Below are 26,567 nucleotides of genomic sequence, written 5' to 3'. Positions count from 1 at the left end.
AAGATCTTTTTCTCTTGCCATCTTGATCCAAATTCAAGTTAGCTAGGCTTGCTCAATATTTTTATACATAGTCCAAGACCTGATGGTCCAAGCCATTTTTGATTCAAATTGCTAAAATGTTGGTTGGTGTGGCCAAACACCAAAATAAAAAATCCCCACCCCAACCAATATAGAACACACATAGCTGCAAATAAATCCAAGTCCCATTTCAGCACTATATCTACATTGTATTCTAGATTAAAATCTGAATGTTGGTATTATTTGACACACGAGCCAGAGTAAAGTGTCCATCCATTTTCCATACCTCTTATCCTACCTGGGGTTGCGGGGGAGTCTGGGAGTGTATTACAGAAAGATGCTAACTTTAGAATCCTATCTTATCTGTTTGGTAACCATGGCAATTTCATTTAGGACAAAAGCTATTAGAGAATAACCTTTCCTAAGTGTATTATCTTATCTTATCTTATCAAATAGGAAAAGGATATTACAGAAGCATCCTAACATAAACACAAAAAATCCTAAGAAGTGTCTTAACTTTAGGCTAACCCCACTGGTGTCCTAACTTAAAACGTATTTGAAAGCCAGCGATAACAGTCACATTACAATAGCCATGTCCCAGAATGGCGTTACATTTATTAATGATACAAGATGAAGAACTGTGATGTTTGATGGTGGAAAGACTTTTGGAGTACCCAGATGATGTTCTGTGCTTTCACAACAAAACACTGCTAAATAATTACAGACTTCCATGAAATATGATAGTGCAGTTATTATTAGAATTGCAACCGACATGACAGAAGCCAACGAACTGTCACGGAGCATTGTGCAAGTGATTTAATATTCAACATACTCCATTTTAATCAAAAGACCTGAGAGCTGATTATCAAACTCGATGGTGCAGTTTAAGATTTCTTAACTCGAGATAAGATACGATTTTGTAAGATAAGATAAGAATCCTAAATCAAGTTAAGATTTGCTTCTGTAATACGAATATGTGAAAAATCCTAATTTAACTTCTCAAATCTTAATTTAAGACTTAAGATAGAACGTTTCTGTAATACGCCCCCTGCTGTCTATAGCAGGGAACTCGGGACATAAGGCCGGGGACACCCTGGATGGGGTGCAAACCCATCGCACGATCGTACACACATTCACACACTACGGACACACTGAAACACCAGTCAGCCTACAACACGTCTTTGGACTGGGGAGGAAACCAGTGTAGCTGGAGGAAACCCCCGAAGCACAGGGAGAAAATGCAAACTCCTCCCACACAGGCAAAGGCAAGATTCAAACCCCCAAACCCACAGGCGTAACCTGGCCTGGGTATTGGCTGCTGTAGCCCCAAAGATTTTCTCTTTATCCCCGAATAATTCTCCACTTGGAGCGTTTTGTCACTACACAACTGAACATCAGTAAAAGAAGAAGGCAGTGTTGTCATTTTATATCCTCAGTGAACGGAGGCGAGACCAATCAGACAGTCATACACTGACAGCTAAGTTACCTCAGCTTCCATAAAACAAAACGTAGGCTACTAGCTGTACTGGAAAAAAAAAAAAACGCATGGAAAAGAATCAGGGTTCAGCCTCGGATGATTAACAGTCCAGCTAACGTCCCTGCTAACCTCTAAGCCACCGTCCACCGCAGAGTAAAGTATGTCTTGCAAATGTCATACGCTGAGCCACCTTTACTCCAGTCCATATAAGGCATCACATACTGTGCAGGAACATGGCATCAAATTTTGCCTTCTGGTGAGATTCATTGATTTTATAAACTCAGACAGCAGTGGGCATCTTTGCCTTACGATTTAAGCTCTACAAACTCAAAGCTCCCCCTTAAACATTTTGCTGTTTTACTTTGTAACATATTTAGAACGAGAGGATAAATATGTACTTCCCCTGAGCAAACTCATCTTTTTGGCTGCTGTCATTTCCACACTCTGTGGGCACATTACTGAAGCAGAGCTGCGTTTTGCCCTGCAGCTTCTCTGTTCTTACAGTTTTTAAGAGATAATTTCGAGCTGAAACACTCACGCACATTTTCATATCAGCTGCAAGAGTAATTATGGGATTTTGTACTTTGTGCTTTAACATGGAAAGAGGAAACAAGAAAGAAAAGAGGAAGGATTAATCTCACAGGAATAGGTTTACATTAGAGTGTGTGGTGTTTTTGAAGAGTCTCAGGGTTTGTTAGATTAAACCCTGTTTCAAGTCATTGCCATTTCAAAGCTTTTCATATGAGCAGACGTGAATGTTGGCCAGAGTTCAACACTGCAGTTAGCCCAGTGGTTCATTTTTAAAATATATATTCTAAGGACTTTGAAGAAAAAAAATATTATGACACAAACTCCAAACTGTTCTGAAGAGAAAGAACATTTTTAAAAAAAGAAATATTATTTAGCTATTAGTGTGATAGTAGGTGGCTTAGTGGTTAGCTAAGTGGTTAGTGGTTCCCACCGTGGCCCTGTGTGCACGGAGTTTGCATGTTCCTCCGGGTACTCCGGTTTCCTCCCCCAGTCCAAACACATGCATGGTAGGCTGATTGGCATGTCCAAAGTGTCCATAGTGCATGAATAGGTGTGTATGTGATTGTGCCTTGCAATGGATTGGCACCCTGTCCAGGGTGTACCCCGCCTTGTGCCCCATGCTCCCTGGGATAGACTCCAGGTTTCCCCGTGACCCTGAAAAGGATAAAGAGGTATAGAAGATGGATGGATGGATAGTGTGATAGTTGTTGATAGGTTTTCTAGCCGTGAACTTCCCTGTTTTTCTATTCATGAAAGGAAGGAGCGGTAATCGAATTGTTTTTCATAATCAGATTGAAAAGCACACAACCAAAACAGGTTTGGGGTAAATGTTAAACACAAACGTGAGTCAGCAAAATGTTCTTTGCATTTTGATATGCATCAAGATGTTGGCATGAACGAAGCAGAATTCTGCTGAATTAGTGGTTTGGTTTCCACATGCCCTGTGGAAACTTATTGAAAGTCATTTTTACACCATATTGTATCCTCATTTACTCTTCATTGAATGACATGGTTGAAGCCCAGAGCAACCTTTTGTCTACATGTTAAATACACAGACACCTGACTATCACACCCCCATGAGCTTGTTGAACATTTCATTCCAGATTTAATCCCTGTTTGCTATTATAATAAGCTAGTAGGAATAATTCTAGGAAGGCTTTCCTCTAGATTTTGGGGCGTGGCTGTGGGGATTTGTGTTCATTCAGCTACAACAGCGTTAGTGACGTCAGGTGAGGAGGTCTGGGGTGCAGTCGGTGTTCCAGTTCATCCCAAAGGTGTTCAGTGGGGTTGAGGTGCAGGATGATCGAGTTCTTCCAGTCAAAGCATGTCTTCATGGAGCTCGCTTTGTGCACAGGGGCATCGTCATACTGGAACAGGTTTGAACCTCTTTATACCAGTTCTATACAATCGTGTGCTTCCAACTTTGTGGCGACTTTGTGGTTTAGGGAAGAACCACATATGGGCGTGTACACAATAGTGTACAAAAAGAGTATCATCGCAGTTAGCTAAACTTTACTACCCCCGAGGGCAGAAATGCATTAAACGGCACCTGCAGTAACAGCTGGATAGTTATTCACAAACCTGGAAGCTGAAGTGAAATTATACAAATTCATTTGACTTTTACAATATAATCTGCTAGATGTCAGCAATGTACAGGCAATTGATTTTAAACACATCATCTGTACAATGTGAAACAGGTAAAGCCTTTGGTCATGTAGTATGTCTATCACAAGTAATCTATGAAAAATTGATGAGGTGGAGCTAAATGCTTGGTGTATTTTAATATTTATGAAAAAATACAATGCAATTTGTTTACTTTACATGACATTCATTTAAGGTCATTGCATGAGTAATGAAAGGGATTATTTAAAAATATATACAGGGTGTACCAAGTCTCATTACATAGGGGACTACGTACCGTATGTCAGCACTATGTGGGTTGTGTATGGGTTGTGTGTGGGTTCCACCTTCATGGACGTCCACTTCTTGGTTGGTCCACGACACGTCCAGTCTTTTTGAATTCGTTAATAAGTTTGGCAGCAGTATCGTGTGTGATGTGCTCGCAATGTTTCCTGTTTAAGTCCATCGCGACAGCTTCCCGATCCAGCCATGAGAATGAATTCAACACGTTCTTCTTTTATCAAAGGCATTCGTAAAGGCACTGTAAAAAATATTTTATATATATATATATATATATCTCAAACCAAGTCTGAAAAATTTTGGAAGACATTTTGCTAAAAAGTGTTAATTTCCCTCTATGTACGGAGACCTTTGGGACGCCCTTATATCATATCTATGTTGTTACTGAAAATTGAAAGTCTTGTTTTCCTACTTAAAGGAAAATAACAGGAATGTTCATCATAACAGGGCTGGTCATGAGAACCTTCAGAGACGTTGTAAGCTCGCAGCTATAGATCACATCACAGCAGAGACTGGGCTCGGCTAGGAAGATGATGAGCACAGTGGCATTGGTATCAGTACGTAAGCTGAAGCTTGTGTTTGAGAGGAGGTGAGCAAGCTGGACAGACTGAATGATTAAGCACTGCTGCATCGGTCTCTAAGTGGAGATGAATTCCCATTATCACTACTATCAGCGGGAAGCTGAAGAGCATTGTGGGTAATATATGAAACCATTAACCAATGTGAAAATTGACCAACATATCAATGAAAGAAGTTTAAACCGAATAAATCAACTTTATTTAAAAAACAAACAACAACAACAAAAAAAAACCCTAACTCCTGGACCATACTGAAGAGTGCACATTAATTATAATAATGATGAATATGCATGATGTTCAGGGCAGAATTCTGTTTAAAGTAGGATTACACAACAAAAATACTGAAGACCAGAGTCATTTTCATCATGTTTATTGATGGACTACAAAATTCTGATTTCTAAAAGAACTGGAAAGAACACTGATTAAGCTTTTTTTTTTTTTTTTCGGTTAAAAAAAAAAAAAAAGTGAAGTTTACACACAAGTCAACAGTAATCTTTAGTGACTGGATCGTAATCTTTCAAAAGTGTTTGCTTTTATATTTTTCTTTACAGGATTAAATGTGTGTACAAATATGTCCCCCTCTCATAAGGACAATTTACAAAACTTTGATGCTTTTACATTTTCAAGAAAAAAAAAAATCATTTTAAAACTATAGCTTTTTTGTTTTTTTCCTCGTGTGTAACAGGACTCTACCAACGCTGACGGACCAGCAGACCAAGACCAGTGAAGGACCAGCCTCCAGTCCACACACTTACTCTCTCTAACAATCTTCATCCCTCTCTAGCAGCTACCTCAGAGAAACCACATTCAGCAGTATTGCACATTAAGCACGGAGGACGATTGTTCTGAGAGGGGGGCAAGGTAAATAGCAAAAAAACCCTGACAAGATTAGAGAGACAAAATGCAAAAAGGCCAACAGAATCATGCAAATAGCAAGACCTGATGCAAACAGCAAGATCTGTCTCTGCTATACAAGAGCTTTTTCTAATGAGCCAGTTAATCCATTATAAAGAGATGGCCATATACACGACCCTGAACACAGAGCAGAAGACACTTAGCAACTAGCTCGACCTACATAACTTCTACCAGCAGAGGCCACTGTCTCTTTTAATGACCCGAGCACGGGCCAAAAGGAAGGACGTCTCACACTGTGCTACACTCAGCAAGCAAAATAAGAGTCGAGTGCTCTGCTCTAATATTATTCTAAGATGCATAAACTCTGTTTCTACAACATGCAGACAAAAATATTCTAAAAAGTGCTTTACAGCTTGACTCCAAGCTCCAAGTAAACGTTTGTTTTGAGGGGCACTTAAATTGTACAACTTTCTAAAGACAAATATCTTACACAAACACACACGCACACAAAAATAAATGTGTATTTGACCGAGTTTTTGGACCATGATTGCGTGCTCAGTGTTGTTTCAGATTTCAGGCGACTTAACGATTATTTGGCACCATTTTAGTCGGCTTTGGGTCTGTTACAAATCCTCAAACCAAAATAATCAGAAAACTCTTAAAAAGTCAGAACCTGATACAAAGACAGAATATACAATTTACCTCAAGACCACATATGATGATTAACATGTTAAGAAATAACCTATTGAATATCAACAAGATATCATCTCTTTAAGAGAGATTGGCCAATGTTACATATGAAAAAAAAAAAAAAGAAAAGAAAAAAAAAGAGAACATTTTCAGACAAATTTACCAATATAGTCTCTCTCTACATATGCAATAGTGTCAAAACAGAAAGAAGTTCTGAAATACTGAGTAGGCCTAAATTGTGCTGGGGTACATCAATCCCAGACGTTTTCTAGTGTCCATTCCCTTCCTATTTCTCTCTCTCTCCCTTCTTCTGAAAGCAAAACGGAAGATGATGGAAGAAATGTTGAATTGGATTTTGCCCAAAAGTGTAATAGTTAGAGTTTGCAGTAAAACACAACTGGCCATAAGAGCGGCAGGCCTGAATCCTTTCCTCCTAGCAACTCAGAGAAAGGATAGTCACGTGTACAGGAGTGGGTGGTTATCACTATCTTCAAAGCACATTCAGCTGCCCTATGACACTGAGTGGGCGTCAGCTTGAAAAGACGTGGTAACTGACTACACCCTCTCGGCTTCGTGGCGACTTAGTAAGTCGAGAACGGCAATGATTACCATTGGGTATTTAAAAAAAAAAAAAAAAAAAAAAAGACAGACAGACCATGATATTCTGGAAAACAAACGAGGTAAAAGAAATATGGCGATGAAGAGATCCGAGACAGGAAGTTGGGAAGTAAAATTCTCCAAGAATTCCACTTGTACACACAATGAATTTATCCCATAATGACAACTTCTGATTTGCATACACTGGAGGTGTGTACAACCTTCAGCCGCTGATATTGGCAAACTAATCGACTACAGTGACTGTAACCGAAAGGCCCGACAGTCTCACAAGGAACACTTTCCCAAATACATCCATCATTCTGGACATAAAAACATGTCCGATATTTAGACGTTAGACTACATTCAATTTTTAGACCATGACAAAAGGCACAAATAAACAAAAATATCTTTTTTTTTTTTTTTTTAAATGAGTGTTTGCTAGACATGAATCAAATATATTTGATTGGTCTTGATTAGAGGAGCAGAGAATCAACAGCCTGGTTCTGTACTGGCGGATTTGAGAGCCTCCGGTGAAGTCTGGCTCTTTCTTTGGAATACAAGATCAACAAAACTTATTTACAAAAAGCAACATTCAATCTATGTAATTGGGCCAAAAATGATTCAGCCTCTGAGGGACTGGGCTTAAAGGGAAAGTCGGATTTGTCAAACTTTTCGTATAATTCACTCGATGAGAAGTAAACAGTCATGCAGCGTGTTTAGATGAGAAATGGTTCAGTCAGGATTGTGTTGGTTATAGAAACCAGAAGTCCTTCACGTTCACAATGGCATTACGTGACGACTAAAATCACTGGATTTTTATATGTAATGTTTTATATGTAACATATAATAATAACACTAAAACGTTGATTAGTTTATAGTACCTTTTTTCCTTGAAACATCAGACATTTTTTGCCCTCCAGAAGAGGCTATATGGTTTGGGTTTGTGCTTGCATGCATGACTAAGAGTGAGGATGAAATAAAGAGGTACCACAGAGTACTCGAAAGACAGAGAGAGAGAGAGAGAGAGAGAGAGAGAGAGAGAGAGAGAGAGAGAGAGAGAGAGAGAGAGAGAGAGAGAGAGAGAGAGAGAGAGAGAAGCCTATAATGTGAGAGAACAGGGAATGAATTTGTAACTATTCTATGTAATAACCCAGGTAATGTTTTTTAGAGACCCCTGTTTCCCATCACTGCCACCGTAAACACCTCTGACTCAGAAAGCTTCTTCAGAAATGTGCATGTGTCATCAAACCAATCAGATCGACTGTTTGCAACTCATCAAGCTGCTACGGTGACATTTTGGGGAAAAACAAAACTTCTTGGACATTCCCTTAAAGTATTTTAGGCATCGACAAACAACAGCCGTGTGCAGGGACGAGAAGGGGGGTGGGGTGGGTAGAGAAAAGGAGGCATACTTTCAGCATAAGAACTTCCTATCTCTCTCCCTCCATCTATCTATTGACACACTCTCTCTCTCTCTCCCCCTCCCTCCGTCTATCTATCTGATGACTCTCTCTAATGTCACTTTGCTGTGCTGCTCTGCTATTAGTACATTCGGACAAAGTGCTTTTATGCATGAGATGGAATTGCTTCTAGAAAGAGTAGATTGGTTAAGGGATAAGAGGAATGCTTTATATATATATATATATATATATATATATAACGAAAACAAAAACACGTACATGCTGACGGGCTGAAATAGCATGAGGCTGACCAGGTGGTGACCAGTCAGGACAGCTGGCAGCCATGAGAGATGCGATATATTCTCTTCGTGGATGTATCAAGTTCGCCTGCACTGGGGATTGTCAAAGAAAATTCATCTTACAAGAGACGGGAAGGGTAGATTTAAGTGCTTTCTGTTGAAAAAAATGCAAAAATGGACAACTGGTCTGAAAACCATGATGTCCGGTAATAGTATCCTTGATATTACATTGCAAATTATACCGCATCGTCAACGTAGTGGGTTTGAGATCGAGTTCCATTAACAATTTCCGAGATCCTCATAATCGAGTTCCTGATTTTCACCTAATTTTGATCTTTGATTCACAGTATAATAAAGCTCTCTTTTTTTCTCCTTTTACCACTTTAAAAAAATTACTTTCACATAAATCTATTGTACATGAAAATAAAATGTGGGTATATCATGTATATATAGTGTATGTACAATTGTAGTTATCTGTACAACGGTTTAGACCACGACGTTAGCGTGTGACTCGTACAGAGAGCCCTTTCTGCCTTGCTGGCTAGAAAACAGGCCCGTATAAATACCCCAATAGATCTTTTGGGCTAGAAAGGTGACTCACTTTCCTGCGAATAAACACTCTGTAGCGCAGGAAGAGTGCCAGTGTCAGTACGGTTGTAGCTTTAGGAGCCCAGGGTTGTATCAGCTGTCCAAGTTCATTACCCGGCTGTCGTTGTGTTAAGTTCCAGCACGGTTTTACCAGGAGGTCGCTGGACAGCAGAGTGCTGGTACGGATAGCTTCTCTAGGTGGATTGGAGTAGTAAGTGTGACATGTCCTGTCAGTTTAAATCACATCCACCACAAGCTGGGCCCACGAAGTTGGTTCGTTGCAGCCTTCTCTCCAGCAGATTCAGTTCCACCAAGTTGTGTTGCATCAGTGCGCATTCTTGATGCTAACAGCTAGAGACACAAGAGCTCAGCTGTGCAGACATGTATGACCTTAAAGATGATCTTGACGTGCGCACTCGTTTCTTTCTCCAAAACGGCGCTTGATTTGTTCACCACGCTTATGTCGTTATATCAGAGCTGGGACGGGCCGCCCTCTGTTAACAGGTTAGACACGTGCTCCACATTTGCCTTCTCCACACATACTTTAACAATGATGACAGACTGTATACCGCCGTCATCCGGAATACATTCCACGTCCATGTTTGTGCTTATCACCAATCTCAGTCCCCATGTGTCATTCGGCGAAGACAAACAGTGGTCTCGTTCGGGAACATTACCATGAGTTCAGTCATTCGGGAACAACGTCGGGAGCTCTCAGTCATCTTCTACAATCTTCTACAGCTCATTCCTGTGACGTAGCTGGCTGATAAGAACACTCCTCAGCAGATGACAGGAACACCGTCAGTGTTGAAAATCATACCAGTAGTGGGTTCGTAAGTGCCGGCCAGGTAGTAGAGGTCCTCACTGTCCTGGTACTTCTTAGTTTTAGTCATCTGTTCATACTGCTCCAGGCTAACCACCAAGCACTTGTGGGAGATGGTCTGAACATCGTTCTCGTCAACGTGAGAGGACTGGTACAGGGCCCGCTGCACACAGGAACATTTTTCTCATTCAAACTTCTCGCTCTTCTTACAAAAAGAACTACATTATTTTAGGGGGATATGTGTGTTATGTTACTGAATGAATATACTCACCTCCATGAAATCCTTCCTCTGGTTGGATGCCTGCAGAACAGCAGCGAGATTCCTTCCAGACATCTGATCCCAGTTCTGTCGAGATACGTTTGCGAAAGGAGAAAAAAATTACGTCTGTGTTTTCGGTCCTCCAGGCCATTTTGGATGTTTAAAAACATTGCTATACTGTAGAATAAATACTAAATATCCTAACTGGAATTTTTTCGAATCTGTACGAAATGTAACCTTTTTGTCGTGAAGTTTCTTTCCTGGGTTGGTTTCCTCGGGATGGTAGAACCATTTGACACGAACCACCATATTGTTTCCCCAAGACTCCCACATGCTCTGGATGTGACCAATAAATGGAAGATTAGGCCGTCCAGCGGACAAGAAGACAGCACAGTCTCCAATACGAATCATTTCTTTGCCTCGCATAATGGCCTTATAGAAGAGTTTCTTTGCTTTGCCCTTCATTCCCCGTCTCTGCAATAAAAAATTTTTAAAAAACCCTTTACACTTTTTTTTTTTTTAGTTCATTCAAGAGCAAATACCAAAGCAGTGTGTAGACAAGCAAGATCATTTTTTTTTCTTAAATAACAGAATAAATCAGAACATCCAATGTATTAACTACACTTTTTTAGAAATGTCATGACTAACCTGAGTAGGTTTCCCAAACCACTTCCACAGCTGTCTGGCTGGCAGGAAAGCAGAAATCTTGGGTCTGTTCTCCACAGAGGGCAGTCTCTGTCTCTTAGCCAGCTCCTTTGTAGTGGGCAGGTGGATGCCCTCTCTCCTCTTAGGCCGACCAACGCTCTTCTTCACCTTCTGCTGCTTCTGTTGCTTTGCCTGCTGTTTGGGAGGATCTTGCTGTTTCTGGACCTTGGTTGTGGTCAAAGGGAGCTCGGTCTTCACCTCAGCTTTCTCTTCTACATCCTCTTCATCGTTCTCTGTCGGAGGTTGCTCTTGAGGAGACAGGGGCTGCGGAACTGCAGGAGCCTCCTCATCCGAGCTACACGAAGACTCCTCGTCACTGGTGGTCGAGGACGAGGAGGACGATGAAGATGATGAATTAAATCCAGCAGTAGAAGAGGAGCTACTGCTGGACGAGCTGGAAGAGGTGGGGCTAGAGGCACGGGAGCTGGTAGAGCTGCTGTCCTGCTTGGTCTTTGTTTCCGGCGAGGTCCTCCTTTCCTCCTCTCCATCAGACTCCGAGCTGCTGCTACTGCTGCTACTGCAGTTTTCCGATTGAGCCTCCTTCTCTCCTGAGCCCTTCACACTAACGCGGCCGTCTGTGCTGCTTCCCAGCTTACGGATATTGTAGTTCGCGACGCTGTCTGTATTAACTGTCTCAGGCTCGGTCTTGGGCTTCAGTGTTTTGTCTGTAGGGGTAGTGGAGGTGACAGTAGTGTAATTAACACCCATCACGGCTTTACTGTCTCTCTTTGTGCGGTTCTGACCCTCCATCATCATCAGAGCTTTGGTCTTCTTGGTCTTGGGGGACATCACACCCTCATGGTCCAACTTGATCAGGATCTCCGTCTGAGGCTGCTTGCGTTGGGTTTTCACTCCAAACGCTGCTCCTTCATCTTCACTCTTCCGGACTCTTTTGACAGCCTTTGCCTTCCCGCTCTCATTGTTGGACATAAAGGAAGCTAATGAAGCAGACGGGTCATTGTAGAGATCCACCGAGAGAACTTTTCCATAAAGCGCAGATGAGTAGACAGACTTGGGCTGCGAGTGTACTTTGGCTGGGGGTTTGGCTACAGCAGTTTTCTTCTGGCCTTCAGCAGGTATGGGGATGGAGGGGTTGGTTGTGTTGGCAGGCTGACTCTTCCTGCCTAGCAGTGGGCCATTTTTCTGGGTAGTAAGGGGTCTCTCCTGCACTGGTCCAGGGGCTGATTGGTCAGGTTTTTCATGCTCCTTTTGAGCTAGTTCAGGCTCTGGAAAGTAGAACAGAGAGGAGGAGTTTAATATGCTTCAACACATGACCTACATGGAATGCAGCGAAGCTAAAATTGTCCCTATTCTGCCAGGAAGCCTTTTTCTTCCCAACCACAAACAAATTACTTAATATCCATGAAACCACCCATAATATCCCCTCTTGAACTACAGACATTCATTTCATTCATTCCAAGACTGCTGGCTCTTTCAACTGGAAACAATTCAGTTATCAGAAACTTCAAGATTTCATGATGTCTAAAGTAAGTGAGATAAATTACCAGGTTTGGGTTTTGGTTTTCTCCCTCTCCCCTTATTCTTTGGAGCAGAATCATCTGCGGTTTTGGGGCTCGTGTCTTTGCTCTCAGGAACATCCTTACTACTCTTCCGAGCTCGCTTTTTAGTGCTAGCCACCAAGAGAGCAGGGGATGGCTCAGCACCTGCAAAGAAAAACACAGCAAACAAAAAAAGTTTTTCATTTTTCAACAGAACACACATCGTCTCAATATTTATTTAACGCGACCTCTTAAAACACTACATGAATACGTGCACTGACAAGTCACAACCTAGAAAAAAGAAAGAAAAAAAACCCAGCTCTTTACACCTCAAGAGCAAAAGCAAACAAAATCAGTGGCTGCAGAGGCTCCAAACCAAACAGTGTTTTCATTTGGGCAGTTAGCATAAATCAAGGATTGTCCCACTTTCTGAGAGGACACTCACACTGGATCTTGTAGTCAGGAGGGAGCAGTCTAATGTGAGACAGCGGAATGCGGCCGGTGTCTCCGTCGTCAAACTCCACAGTTATCAAGTCGTCCACCTCGTCCATGTCCGGACTCCCTGCAGACATGGAAAAGTGAGAAAGATTAATACACGGCAACATAAATCTCCATATTTCTCAGGCGCTTCTTGAGGACCCTTGTTATTCTCATCTGCTGACAGGAGCAGTAGTTACAACCTCCCTTCAAGTTTTTTTGGACAAGCCTCCCTTTTCTCTCTTGACTTAGTGGGAGGGAAAATAAATAATAATTGAAGCAGAAAGCCGCATGAAGCTAACCACATCATCATTCATTCTTGGCCTCTGTACTCTCCCACCTCCTCTGGCAGGCCTGCTAGCCTTGGCTAAAAGCTTCAGATTAAAGGAAATTAAACAAGACGCTGCCCTGAAAGGTTATGTGTACAGAAGACAGAAAATACTTGTGCTTTTTTTTTTTTTTTTTTGCAGCATAGAAAGTTTAGAGAAGCTTGACCACCGTGTTTTATAAAAGACACGCTGTCTGTGTGCCATTTCAGTTAGTGTAAAGCACTTTATTGATCTTACCTCTGACCACGGTGCCAGGGTACAGGCAGCGGTACTGTTGGCTCCAGTAGGCTGCGATTCTTGTTCCCTGAGGAAGGTACCTCACAGAGGGGGGCTTAACATCGATAATCTGTACAACGTGGGCAGCGGGAGAAAAGGAAAAGTAAAACAATCCAGTTTTTTTTTGCATTCTACAAGACACACTGCATTTTAACCTGTACGCAGTGCACAGGGGCCACTGGTCTATACGGTCTATACTAATACATGCAGAATGACTCGTGCGTCACTTTCTAACGACGGATCGTTTCTCACATATACAATCAATCTGAAAAGAGCTCTATAACCGGAGTTGCTTTTGGCTAAGCTTCTGCTTACTACGGTCAATTAAAAACGAACGGTGGTAGCTGAGAGCCTCAGTGCCTAAACCAACACTCAGTATTAGTGAAGCAAAACAGGTGTGTAGCAGGACACAAGGTTTTTAAGGAGGTCCTATGTCCTGAGAGTGTTCGAGAGTGCGTGCGCCCCTGGCCATGCTGTGTACAAGGACACACGTGGGGCTCATTAGTGACTGGTAAGGACAGTGTGCTGTACTGACCGCCTCCTGCAGCAGCTGCTCCAGGCAGTAGATATGAGGCCTGTTACCTCGCTCACCCTCAACCACCACGCTGTATCTGCAAGACATAAGGCATAGTCATTAACACACTACCTGTCTGCCTCTGCTTGACAGCCGAGACACTACTGAGTGACCTGCTCCAGTTTAAACAAAACAAAAACAAAAAAAAACAACACTCACAAACACATATAGACACAAGACAATGACCCCTACAGGGCATCCCACACAAACTTTTCAAGGTATACTGAGCAAGCACCAGACAGACATACAGGCACAAGGATAATTTAAAACAGCCCAAATGAGAATAGCCACATTTCCCACAAGTCTGCAAAATATTAACACCAGAACAAAAATAAAGCTGTTGACAGACAAGATGTGTTTGGTGCATAAAACCATACACTTAATGGAGATAGAAAACCCTCAGGCGGGCTGTAATGTAAAGACAGACATGACCTAACGCAAAGCTGGAGCGGAGACAGTCTCAAAATAAAGGCAGGGCTCCTTAGTTGACTAGACAGATACGATGCAGACCTTTGTTACCAATAATCAATGGATCCCAGGTTATCTACACTTCATTCCCTTAAACAGCTAGCTCATGGACTACATTTGCAGGAGGCCTGCTTTTTACAACTTGCTGGCTGACAGTCCTCGGCAGGATGATCTCATTTAATCTCTTTTGCTGTTATGAAGTCAGAGCGGATGGAATAGGCAAGTCAGACAATTTTCTTTTCATATCATCTGATGGAAACAAACTGGGAGCTTACAAAGAGGGAAAAAAAAAGAAGAAGAAGAAAAAAAAAAACCCAAGACCTTTTATTTTGCCCGTTCAAAAAAAAAAAAGCAGAAAGCTGCGCCAGGCTGAGTCACTGTGTGGGAAGCGATGGATCTAAAGTCAGAGGACTGCGTGGAGACTTCTGGGATATTATTACTGCAGCCAAACAAACGCCTTTAACCCTTGGAAAAAAATTTTTTGGTTTAAAAACCAAGAAGTCTTCCCAAAACTAGAGCTTATTTTGCAACCCTCAATGTTCCATAACAGTTCTGCAGATATTATTGTGTTTTTACTGCCAAAACATACAAGCTCTTAGGGATATATTACTTGTTACAGGGCACTAATGACTGATCGGTATTGTGCACAGTCCTCCGATGACCTCACTGCAGTGTATACAGTTGCAATCAAAATGATTCAACCGCCATTGCAAATCAGGTTTATTGTCAAATGTACAGACTTTCAGCTGTTTGCAGTGAACAAATCAAACAAAAGCAGGTGAAATAGTTCAACACAACGAATGCTTCAAGTGGTTTCCCCAAATTCAACTGAAAATGCAACTTATGATGATTTCTCCAGTTTCAGAATTGTTCAGCCCCTTCATGACAAGCATCTTTAGTACTCAGTAGAGCATCCTTTTGATGTTATGACCTGCTGCAAATGAGATGTGTAGCTTCTGGCAGCGTTCCTGAGGAATCTTCTCCCGTTCCTCATGAGCAATGGCCTCCAGTTCAGTAATATTCTTGGGCCTGCGTGCTGCAACCGCCTTCTTCAAATCCCACCAGAGATTTTCTATGGGGTTCAAGTCAGGTGACTGTGATGGCCCTGTAGAACCTTCTAGCTTCCAGGACTTCTTCTGCAACCAAGCCTTGATGGAATTTGAGGTATGCTTGGGATCATTGTCCTGCTGGAAGGTCCAGTGATGCCCAAGCTTCAGCTTCCTCACAGACGGCATGACGTTTTCTCCTGGAATTTCTTCACTGAATGCATCTTGCCTTCCACAGGCTGCAGGTTTCCAGTGCCAGAGGATGCAAAGCAGCCCCAGAGCAACACCGAGACACCACCATGCTCGACTGTGGACAGAGTGTTCTTTCTTCATTCTTCTTCTTCCAGACGTACCGCTGATCCATCGTGCTGAAAAGTTCCAGTTGTGTTTCATCGCTCCACAGAACAGAATCCCAAAACTTCCATCTCTTGTTTAAGTGATTTTGAGCCGAACTTTCTTGTGCTTTTGGGTCAGTAGTGGTGTACATCTTGCAGTTCTGGCAAGAAAACCTTCTGTGTTTAGTTCACGCCTTACTGTGCTCACTGAAACCTCAGTGTCTGTTTCCACCAAGTCTTGCTGCAGGTCTTTTGTAGTCACTCGAGGGGTTTTCACAACCTGCCTTCTCAGAAATCTGCTTGCAGCCGTTCATAGATTCCTTTTTCTGCCCCGTCCAGGTATTCCAGGTATTTTCTATCCAGTTCAGGTATTTCATGTGTAACACCTGGTGCAACTAATGAAGCCCTTGATTAGTTGCATCAGGTGTGCTTGAGACAACACCTGTTTTGCATATTTGTGCTGTTGTGAGAGAGTCGATTCAGTCGGTTCAATAATTCTGAAACTGGAGAACTCATTATAAGTTGCATTGTCAGTTGAATTTGGCGAAACCACTTGAAGCATTCGTTGTGTTGAACTATTTCAATTGCTTTTGTTTGATTTGTTCATTGCAAACAGCTGAACGTCTGTACATTTTGACAATAAACCTGATTTGCACTGGGGGTTAAATAATTCTGATTGCACCTGTAGGACTTCATGCGATTTTCATTTTCAAGTATTTTAGAGTTTATGAACCTGTAAGGTTGTGCGTGAATATGAACTATAGAAGATGCATCATGTACACACACTCCATAAATCAAAAGTCTACTTGGTGAACATGGCTCCGTTTGGAGGACGGGTCGAGGGAGAAGATTAGATTAGAAGCAGCCTGTGCTGTTTAAAAAATCTGACCGTCAAATCAAGACCCACTCTCATCTGGATGCATAAAGGTACTTGCAGTTCCAGCATGACCCAGAGCCAGCTGTCAGACCTGCCTGTCAGTGAGTGGCAGTCCTATTACTGAGACATGGGCCTGTGTGGATATGTAGCCCCCCTTTCCTCCCCACACACACTCCCCAGAGCCAGCTTGAGGGGGTAGGCATGCTGCTAGGAACAACTGATTGCTCGTGTCTGGAGGCTTAGGGTAAATTCACACCAGCTGGTCCCTGACGGGAGAAGGTGCATGATTGGGCTCAGGCCCCTACAAGCAGAGTCAAATACGAACTCCTTCATGCTTTAGAGGGTAACCGGCGTGGATTTACAGAAAGATTGTCTATAGATGACGAAGCTAATGATTCCAAATGGAAAAATAAAAAAAAGAAAACTTTTGAGTTTCAAAATAAAAAGCTTCAGTAGTTTTTTTTTGTTTGTTTGTTTGCTTGCTGAGGATTTCTATTCGCTCACACGTTCACCCCCCCCCCCCCCCCCCCCCCAATTTTTTTTTCGGAATACGTTACTGCCGTCACTGCAAACCATAATGATTATGCATTAAAATATTCATCTGAATAAGAATGAAAGGAAATGCCTTTGAGGGAAAGTACAGATGTGCACTGGTAAATTGCACAAATTCAGGAGTCTCTGATTAAAACCAGAACCCGTTTTCTTTAAGATAATTCTTATTTTTCACACATCAGCCCAGAGAATGGAGACTGAGCACATAAATAAAGAAAAAAAATAAGGGGAAAAAAAAAAAGAGGAAAGAAATGGAAAGTCACTGAAGGATGGACAGAAAATGTCAAATTAGTTTCCCATTACCCATAAATAACGGGCTGCAGCCATTAGCACGGCCATCACATCACATGCATGACAATGGACCTGTCAGCAGTCTTTTCTGTGCTTAACACGCAGGGGAGACAAGGCTACTTTTTCTTCCTTCCCCCTGGATTCCAGTCCTAATTCAACACTGACCGCATTAATTACTGACTCGGCAATTTAACAGCGTGTGGTTACGGATATAGCGATGTCTGCACACACGCTACCTCTAAACTGAGAAAGAGAGTGAAGCTGGGAAGACACGGTCAGATTATTCGCACCTTGACATTGAATAGAGTTAACGAATACGGGCACAGGAATATAAATAACAGCCGTACGAACACCTCCAGGGCCTGCATGGAGTGACAATTCTGGATGCATTAATGTTGTGGTGTAGCACATGGAACGGCGCAGCAGACAAGCCATCTCTTAGTAGCACCTCGTTCTCTCTCTCTCTCTCTCTCTCGTTCTCTCAACAGATATTAAATCTTCCACTACCAGTCCTCATGGTAGCACAAACCATGCTCCTTGAAGAGTGCAGCTAAAAGCCTGAAAATCAAACACAGCCTTGCACAAAAGCTCTTTTCCCTCAAACACAGAGGAGAATCATTTAGCACCATACAAAGACAGAGAGAGAGCGCGAGAGAGATAGTGAGAGAGAGACCGTGAGAGAGAGACAGTGAGAAAGACCGTGAGAGAGAGCGAGACAGTGAGAGAGACCATGAGAGACAGTGGGAGAGAGAGAGACAGTGGATGAGAGAGAGAGACCGTGAGAGAGAGACACAGTGAGAGAGACCGTGAGAGACAGTGGGAGAGAGAGACCGTGAGAGAGAGAGAGAGACAGTGAGAGAGACCGTGAAAGAGAGACAGTGAGAGACAGTGGGAGAGAGAGAGACAGTGGATGAGAGAGAGAGACCATGAGAGAGAGACAGTGAGAGAGACCGTGAGAGACAGTGGGAGAGAGAGAGACAGTGGATGAGAGAGAGAGACCGTGAGAGAGAGAGACAGTGAGAGAGACCGTGAGAGACAGTGGGAGAGAGAGAGAGACCGTGAGAGAGAGAGAGACAGTGAGAGAGACCGTGAGAGAGACCGTGAGAGACAGTGGGAGAGAGAGAGACATTGGATGAGAGAGAGAGACCGTGAGAGAGAGAGAGACAGTGAGAGAGACCGTGAGAGACAGTGGGAGAGAGAGAGACCGTGAGAGAGAGAGAGACAGTGAGAGAGAGAGAGACAGTGAGAGAGACCGTGAGAGACAGTGGGAGAGAGACCGTGAGAGACAGTGGGAGAGAGAGAGACAGTGGGAGAGAGAGAGACAGTGGGAGAGAGAGAGACAGTGGGAGAGAGAGAGACAGTGGGAGAGAGAGAGACCGTGAGAGAGAGAGAGACAGTGAGAGAGACCGTGAGAGACAGTGGGAGAGACAGTGGATGAGAGAGAGAGACCGTGAGAGAGAGAGAGACAGTGAGAGAGACCGTGAGAGACAGTGGGAGAGACAGTGGATGAGAGAGAGAGACAGCGGGGGGGGGGGGGGGGGGGGGGGGGGGGGGGTGGCACGCACACACCAACCGAGCTGAATAGCCCTTTCCCAAACATACGTTCATAAACTGCCTCCTCCGACACATGACTCGAACCCAACATCCCATTCCTCCCTCATTCCCATCACTCCACATCTTTAAGAGCTGCTTTGCTGCACTCCAACAATTACTTGGCATTAACACTTCTAACTGTTTGACGTGACAGAATGACATATTTAATGTGTCGAGAAGATTTACGGGGAGCCATCGCGACAAATCAGATACTTACAAACGCGTTCCCGAAGTAATGAGGAATGCTCACAGAGCTCACGGTACTATATGCGCAATAAACCTAAACCCTGACGTTAAGGTTAACCTAAAGACTTTTCTGTGGCTTTTACACTGACTATTACAAACTGCTGACACCCACGACTCCTCCATAAATGTTAAATAAAAATGTCCTTACCGAAAACTTCACCGTAACAACTACTATATGTCATGTTGTTATGTTTTTGTAGGCACACTCTGTCCACCAATTGAAGTACCTGTGAATTAGCTATAGTACCATAGTAACGATAACCTTAGAATGAGATTCGAGAATTCAGAAGTGCTGTGGCACTGGACTCAGACTGGACTGGACTACTTCAACTCGCTCCGGGCAGGTCTGCCCCTACGCGCCATCCGACAAGAATGCAGCTGCATGGCTGGTTTTCAACTTACACAATTTCTCCCATTGCTACGCTCCCTCCACTGGCTTCCTGTAGCTGCCTGCGTCGGATTTTAAAGCACCGATGCAAGCCAAAAACTGACCCGCGCCCTCCTCCTTTAAATCACACCATGCTCTGCACCCCGCTCCCTCCGAGCCTCTAGCTTACATACAGCTTACTTATAAACAGGGTCAGGGAGGGTTACTTAAAAAAAATGTATTCAGTTACAAAATGACTTCATAAAAACTGTAATAACGGAATCCAAGTATCACAATATGAAAGTAATGTAATCTGATGCGTTTTGGATTACTTCAAGGCCACATATGTGAATAAAGTCAAGAGAACAGCAATATGATCTAAAATACTCGTTCGATGTTTGGATTTGTTCTTAAGAAAATAAATAAATAAATAAATAAATGATCACTGTCCCTGTAACATTACGTCAAAAAAAAAAAGTTAGGGTGACCATATTCTGGTTTCCCCAAAAAGAGGACACCGTTATTTATCATTTTTAAACAGCGTTCAAAACAGTGTTACTAGGAATGCAGATTTTAATACACTGAAGACGACACACTATTAGCATCACATAAATATAGATCAATTTCTTTTGGACGTGTGTGGAATAAAATAAAACATAAGCTGTCACGAGTGGACCTTCTGCCATCGTTCAGACATTTGAAAGGCCGTGTAATACGAAGCAGTGTGATAACGTGAAATTAAAAATGACCTTATATGGCCTTGGGCATTGTTTCGACTCGGAACGGTTTCATTTGCTGATGTTGTCAAGCAACCGTCTGACGCCGTACACAACAGCGCTTCACCTTCACGTGTTCGCCGAGAGTAAGATAATGGTTAAGAGGCAGAAATTCGGCCAATGGTCGCTGCAAGCCTTTTATAAAAGTCCAATCAGTGCGCGTTACATGTATTCCGTCACTCCCCAAGCCTGTGCACGAGGTGCTAGTAGCTTATTGATTAATAGAATCATTGATTGGCGATTAAACGAGACATAACGGCATAGACTTTACGGCTGAAGTGATTGCCTGCCACATGATTACAGCATCTGCTTTAATGAAACTTGAAGGGAAACACTGCCAGAAGGAAAATGCACAGAGCATCTGTCATTAAAGCGCCTTCCACCAGACTTTCCAAAATCATATGAATGTATTTGTCTCTATAGATGATCGGCTCGAAACGGAGGATATTGAGAGCAAGTCTTACTCCTCAATAGACCGCAGCTTATTTACCGATATGCACGACAGGCTGAAAGAGTAAAATAAATAAATAAATAAATAGCCATGGGATACAAGGGCAAGCCCATGGAGGAAAAGTTTGAATACCGCTATATGCTACTTAAATTGTGTATACTCAGGCTTATTTTGCTGGTGCAAACTGGTTCAGTAAGCAGTTTCCTCCAAAGCTAATTCATCAGTGACCCAACACTTGTAGGACAGAACCATGGTAAAGAGAGTAAATTGGACAAGAGATGAAAAGACAGAAAAAAACAGGGAAAGAGGAGTTGAGGCGAGGTGAGCTCTTACATGTCGGGTGAGTGGACGGTGTTGACGTGGCCGGCGTACAGCAGCTTGTCATCCATAGGGATAAGGACACGCAATCCGTCCTGAAGCTCATCCTTATTAAGGACACAGTTACGAGGAGCTGCACACACACACAAACACAACAAGTAAGCAAAGCTGTGTCTCTGTACAAAGAATTAATCGCTCATCCCACCCCAGTGCAGCCCACGAGTTAAAGTCCAGGTGCAATAACATTCACTGATGCACATGACCATGAACGATTATGCCACAAATGCAATCAAGTCAAGTGTTACAATTTGAACGCTGGATTAAAACAAGCGAAGGCGTGAAATGACTCCTGCCTCCCGTCACTCAAAACCGTCCGCTTTATCCCAGCGTGCGCGATCGAGAAAACGCACAGAGATTTAGTCGTGAAAGGCAATTAAACAGAGGCGCGTGCTGATGAGAAGGTCTCAACATCCCAGCTCAAAAGGAGGACGTGTAAGTCAAAGAGCTCAGCATTAACATCCGTCTCGGATGACCCGATCACAAGTGGACAGCAGAGAACGATAACGGTGCACTCTTGATTTTTTTTTTTTCCTTTTCTTGAATGCATGCCACCGACCACTTGTGATCGCACTTCATTAATAGCTGCCAAAAGCAAAAACACCCGCAAACCACAAACGAAAACTCAAAGTGTTCACGTTAAGCCGGATGTCGTTTCTTAAGTAAAATAATTGCGGTCTCGGATAAAAAAAAAAAAAAAGGACTCATATTAGTTTGCCGTGTGGCGTTTTTGTGCAGCCTTCGCTCGTCTAACGAGATGTCGATCGCTTTTAAACAAATTACACAAATGAAAACAGACGGGCGGAAATTTATTTATTTATTCTTTTATAAAGAAAACAGGAGTTGCATACAGATTTAGATGAGTGCCAGAGTGCACACTATCAATATCAGCAGCTCAGAAATGCAACTCTAAACTTGTACCCTCACCACAAAGCATAAATATTATGAAATATCAAATATACAATATAAATTTGACTGTATATTCACACACACACACTGTATTTCTAGAACATGTCCAAATGACAGGCTCACTCTTCGAGATTTAATCGCATGCTTTTTTGACCATTTCTGCTTGACCGCTTTTGCATAGCAAATATTATCCAAATGTACAATAATGGTTCTCTGTCTGATGTTCAACTGCAGCCGTGTACTGCCAAACTCAATCAACCCCTTCTGAACCCTATACCTTATTTTAAAGCCTGACATCAAAGCCATTATTGCACAATCAGTGGTCGTATTCAAAAGTAACAATCACACCATATTTCTTTAGAAAGCATGAATGATCTTAAAATGTCTCGTATTATATTATATACATGCATACATGTATATATGTATTACATATACACTACCGGTCAAAAGTTTAGACACACTCATTCTTTATATTTATTTTTTTTCCCCCCCGACATTTTATAACAATAATAATAATAAAGTCATCAAAACTGTGGAGTAACACAAATGGAACTATGGGAATTATTTTGTGATGGAAAAAAACCCCCCCCAAAATAAATCGAAATAATTTAATATTTTATCATCTTCAAAGTCGACGCCCTTTTCGACCTAGAATTTCCAGAAATGTATCCTTGGCGTTTTCTTGAGGAATTTCCCACCGAGATGCTTTTTAAACAGTATTAAAGGAGTTCACACCGACGCCGGACTCTTATCGGCTGCTTTTCGGAATATTCCGCTCCGAAATGAGTCGTCCGTTTCAAAAATAAACATTGTTTTGGTGAATAAAATGTTCGTTTTCTAATGAAGGAAACGAATACGTCGGCACGATTAGATTTCCATCTACAACACCGATTTCACACATTTAATCACACGCCTTCAGATCAAAAGGGCTTTAAGATCGTGAGAAACGTTTCAGTCAGGTGTCTCTGAACTTTGGACCGGTAGTGTATATTGCCCTAAATAAAGAATAGCTGTGAGTCCGATGCAGTGACACAAATAGAATACATTTATCTAGTAATGAGCAGAGCTTATGTTGAGAATGGTAAGAAGCAGCACAGATATAAAAGAGGAGATCTCAATTGGCTGGTAGTGCACATTTCAAATATAGGTTTAATGAGTATTATGTATGCAAAACACCGACAGATAAATGAACCCATGCATCAACAGTGTGTCTGGATGGTAGCACGATTCTGCATGAAAACCATGAATGTGGCCACACCGATGACTGGGTGGTCTTTTAATGAATGTCAGCGACACACTGCAAATGTAATGAGGCCACATGCACTGCAGATCATCTCCGAATGTGGTTTGAGTGATTTTACCCCTTTACAGGCCTGAATTTAGCGAAGCCCAGTGGTGATCCAGTGACCCGAGACAGATGTTAATCTGTGAACAGGGGCTTTAAGCGCATGTGTGTGTGTGTGTGCTCACCAGGGGTACAGGGTCTTTCAGTGCTCAGACGGGGGTTCTCGTCCTCTGAGAAGCTGCTGTCCTGGTTAGGCTCGAAGTCCTCATCAGCAGCCATGCTCTCCATCAGCTTGCTGACAGCGCCACCTTTTCCTCGGACCTGCACGTGCGCACACACGCACACCACACACACACACACACGCAGCCCAGTCCATAAGCCAACTCACATCACTGATCTCCCAGTCATTGTTAGTTTAAATCCAGCAATGAAACCCACGCGCTTGTGAGGTGAGAACTGATTCGGAGAAACCCATTTAGATGAGGGATTGATGCTGGGTTCTCAATTTTAAAAAGCCAGAACACCCAGGGGAGCGCCGGCATCACTGGACTCATTACAACTTGATTTATACATGAGACAAAAAAAAAATCTTGCCTGGTCAAATATGAAAAAGCAGAGTTTGCATTTGTTTCTTAGAGGAAAAAAAACAAATGTATAGAATTAAATAGACAAACGAGGCACTGGGAGAGCAAAATGGGTGGAGGGAGACAGCCTTCAGTTCATTTTGCTTGTGATTGAGTAGGCTTGTCGTTCTATCTATCATTTTCCTTGCAGTGTATATTCAGAGCAGGCCTGTACAGCAGGTCACGCCTGGACAGGCTCATTCAAATACAAGCCATTTCCCAGCAGGCCACAGGAGGAGCCTGTAGTCTGCCAGGTAAAATTGGTCAAATCCCTCTCTCCCAGGTCCAACCCTTCTCTTGCTCTCTAAACCCACTCGGTCAACAACGAGTGCATCACAAAATGGCCGTTCCATTAAAATATTTACCATCTGGCTTCGTGTGTTTGCACTGGAAATAAATAAATAAATAAATAAATAAATAAAATGCTGCATGAGTCATATACTTTATGAACTAAGGCATCAAGGACGTTTACATTAAACAATTTGTGAATGTAATGTTCGTCGTGGTGGTAGGGGACAACTGGGAAGGCAAACTGTGGTATGTTTATCATCATTACAATTTTATTAGTAATACAGTCAGGTGATGTTTACCTCTCTGGCTTTGGGTTTAATCTTGCTCTTGCGTCCAGAGCTGACCGAGAGCGATGCGCTGCTCTCTGAGGGAGTGCTGGAGAGCGGCGGCAGACGCAGGGGGAGCTCTTTCAACCTCTTCTTCTGCAACACACACATCCGAAGCTTTCAGAAAACATGCACGGACGGAACAGCCACACACAAACACATGACAGGACACAGCATCTCATCCTACTGCAGAGCATCAGATGAGGAATCAGTGTTAATGGGCTATTCTGCTCAGAGCACTATTAAAAGGGCGAGGGAGGATATAAAGGGAGGAACAATGATGGCTGGTAATTGTAGCCTGGCAAGTTTCAGTCGTCCTTTTGTGTCCAATAACAAGACATTCACAGCAGGAGCTTTTCTTGTCCTACAAACGGAGCAGGCCTCCTCCTGCTGTGCAGTACTCTGGGTTAGCGTGCATCAATAAACCAGCACCCACCTTCCCCGGTGCTTTCGACTCCTTGGGTTTAGGTATGTCCTTGGAGCCATGCAGAGGTGTTTTGGGGCCACGAGCCGATTTGGGCACTGTAGGTTTGGAAGGAGAGATGGGTTTAGCCTGGGCGGCATCATGGAGGAAAATGCGCTCGCTCCTGCGGCGGATCCAGCGTTCTTCATCGCTGCCTTCGGCCGAGAAGCTCAAGTTGAGCTCAGCTGGGGCTTTGGGCTTCCGGCTGCGTTTGCCAGGGCTGGAGTCCTCACGCAGCACGGTGGCCGGGGGTAGCAGAGGGAGCTCGGGTGCAGATCTCTTTCCATGCAGCAGAGATGGGAACTTCCGGATCTTCACGTCACTCTCAGAGTCGGTGAATTCAAACTCCGCACCTGTATGAAAAACTGCCGAATTACCATCAAACCAGCACACTCTAAAATTCTAACATGACCTAGATTAAACTTCTGCACTAGAACGGCCACGATTACATACAAGGATATAGTATACGGGTATATGATATGTATAGTCTGATCGTTTACATGAAAATCTTCTCACATGCACTTTACATGTGATCTGAACCAAACGTATGTATCCATGAGAACGCAGCATTTTGTGACAACCTATGACAACCAAAAGCGCGTGAATCTTTCAGTTTAACAAGTAGCTAAAGTGTAAAAATCGGAGCAAAACATATTTGAAACGTTCTCATTAAACAGAAAGCCCCCCCCCCAAAAAAACCAAAAAAAACGCTTTTGTGTTCTGCATCATTTTGATTTTGAAATATTAGCTGAATTCCCCGTAAGGCTTGTAAACATACCCGAGTCACAATTTATTCAAAAAGTGCATCAGGGTTTTTCACAGATGTATACGTATTATATTATACAGTGAGGGAAAAAAGTATTTGATCCCCTGCTGATTTTGTACGTTTGCCCACTGACAAAGAAATGATCATTCTAGAATTTTAATGGTAGATTTATTTGAACAGTGAGAGACAGAATACCAACAAAAAAATCCAGAAAAACGCCTGTCAAAATTTTTTATAAATTAATTTGCATTTTAATGAGGGAAATAAGTATTTGACCCCTCTGCAAAACATGACTTAGTACTTGGTTTATAAACCCTTGTTGGCAATCACAGAGGTCAGACGTTTCTTGTAGTTGGCCACCAGGTTTGCACACATCTCAGGAGGGATTTTGTCCCACTCCTCTTTGCAGATCATCTCCAAGTCATTAAGGTTTCGAGGCTGACGTTTGGCAACTCGAACCTTCAGCTCCCAGCACAGATTTTCTATGGGATTTAGGTCTGGAGACTGCCTAGGTCACTCCAGGACCTTAATATGAGTGCTGTATGAGTGCTGGAGGAATGGAGATTTCTATGCCTTCAAGTTCTCTCTAGTATGAACGCTCTATGAACTTCTATGAGATATGAACACATCGC

General features: G+C 42.8%; 1 protein-coding gene across 4 annotated transcripts in view; it reads right to left on the bottom strand.

Moving 5' to 3' along the window:
- Positions 1-4,878: 4,878 nt before the first annotated feature.
- tnrc18 (trinucleotide repeat containing 18) overlaps positions 4,879-26,567 on the bottom strand; it is a 74,985-nt gene continuing 53,296 nt past the window's right edge. For all 4 annotated transcript variants that reach the window (XM_017454400.3, XM_017454401.3, XM_017454402.3 and 1 more), the window contains 12 exons: positions 25,143-25,522; positions 24,680-24,802; positions 23,652-23,787; positions 21,231-21,348; positions 13,857-13,932; positions 13,283-13,391; positions 12,685-12,801; positions 12,246-12,404; positions 10,684-11,966; positions 10,273-10,509; positions 10,048-10,122; positions 4,879-9,939 (listed from right to left, as the gene is read on the bottom strand). In XM_017454400.3, the coding sequence (XP_017309889.1) occupies positions 9,733-9,939; positions 10,048-10,122; positions 10,273-10,509; positions 10,684-11,966; positions 12,246-12,404; positions 12,685-12,801; positions 13,283-13,391; positions 13,857-13,932; positions 21,231-21,348; positions 23,652-23,787; positions 24,680-24,802; positions 25,143-25,522 (3,020 nt within the window). In that variant the 3' untranslated portion in view covers positions 4,879-9,732. The remainder of the gene's footprint in view (positions 9,940-10,047; positions 10,123-10,272; positions 10,510-10,683; positions 11,967-12,245; positions 12,405-12,684; positions 12,802-13,282; positions 13,392-13,856; positions 13,933-21,230; positions 21,349-23,651; positions 23,788-24,679; positions 24,803-25,142; positions 25,523-26,567) is intronic.

This window comes from Ictalurus punctatus, chromosome 24 (assembly GCF_001660625.3).
Source record: "Ictalurus punctatus breed USDA103 chromosome 24, Coco_2.0, whole genome shotgun sequence".
NCBI lineage: Eukaryota > Metazoa > Chordata > Actinopteri > Siluriformes > Ictaluridae > Ictalurus > Ictalurus punctatus.
Note: the sequence above shows the minus strand (reverse complement) of the source record. Positions and strands in the feature narration are given on the sequence as shown.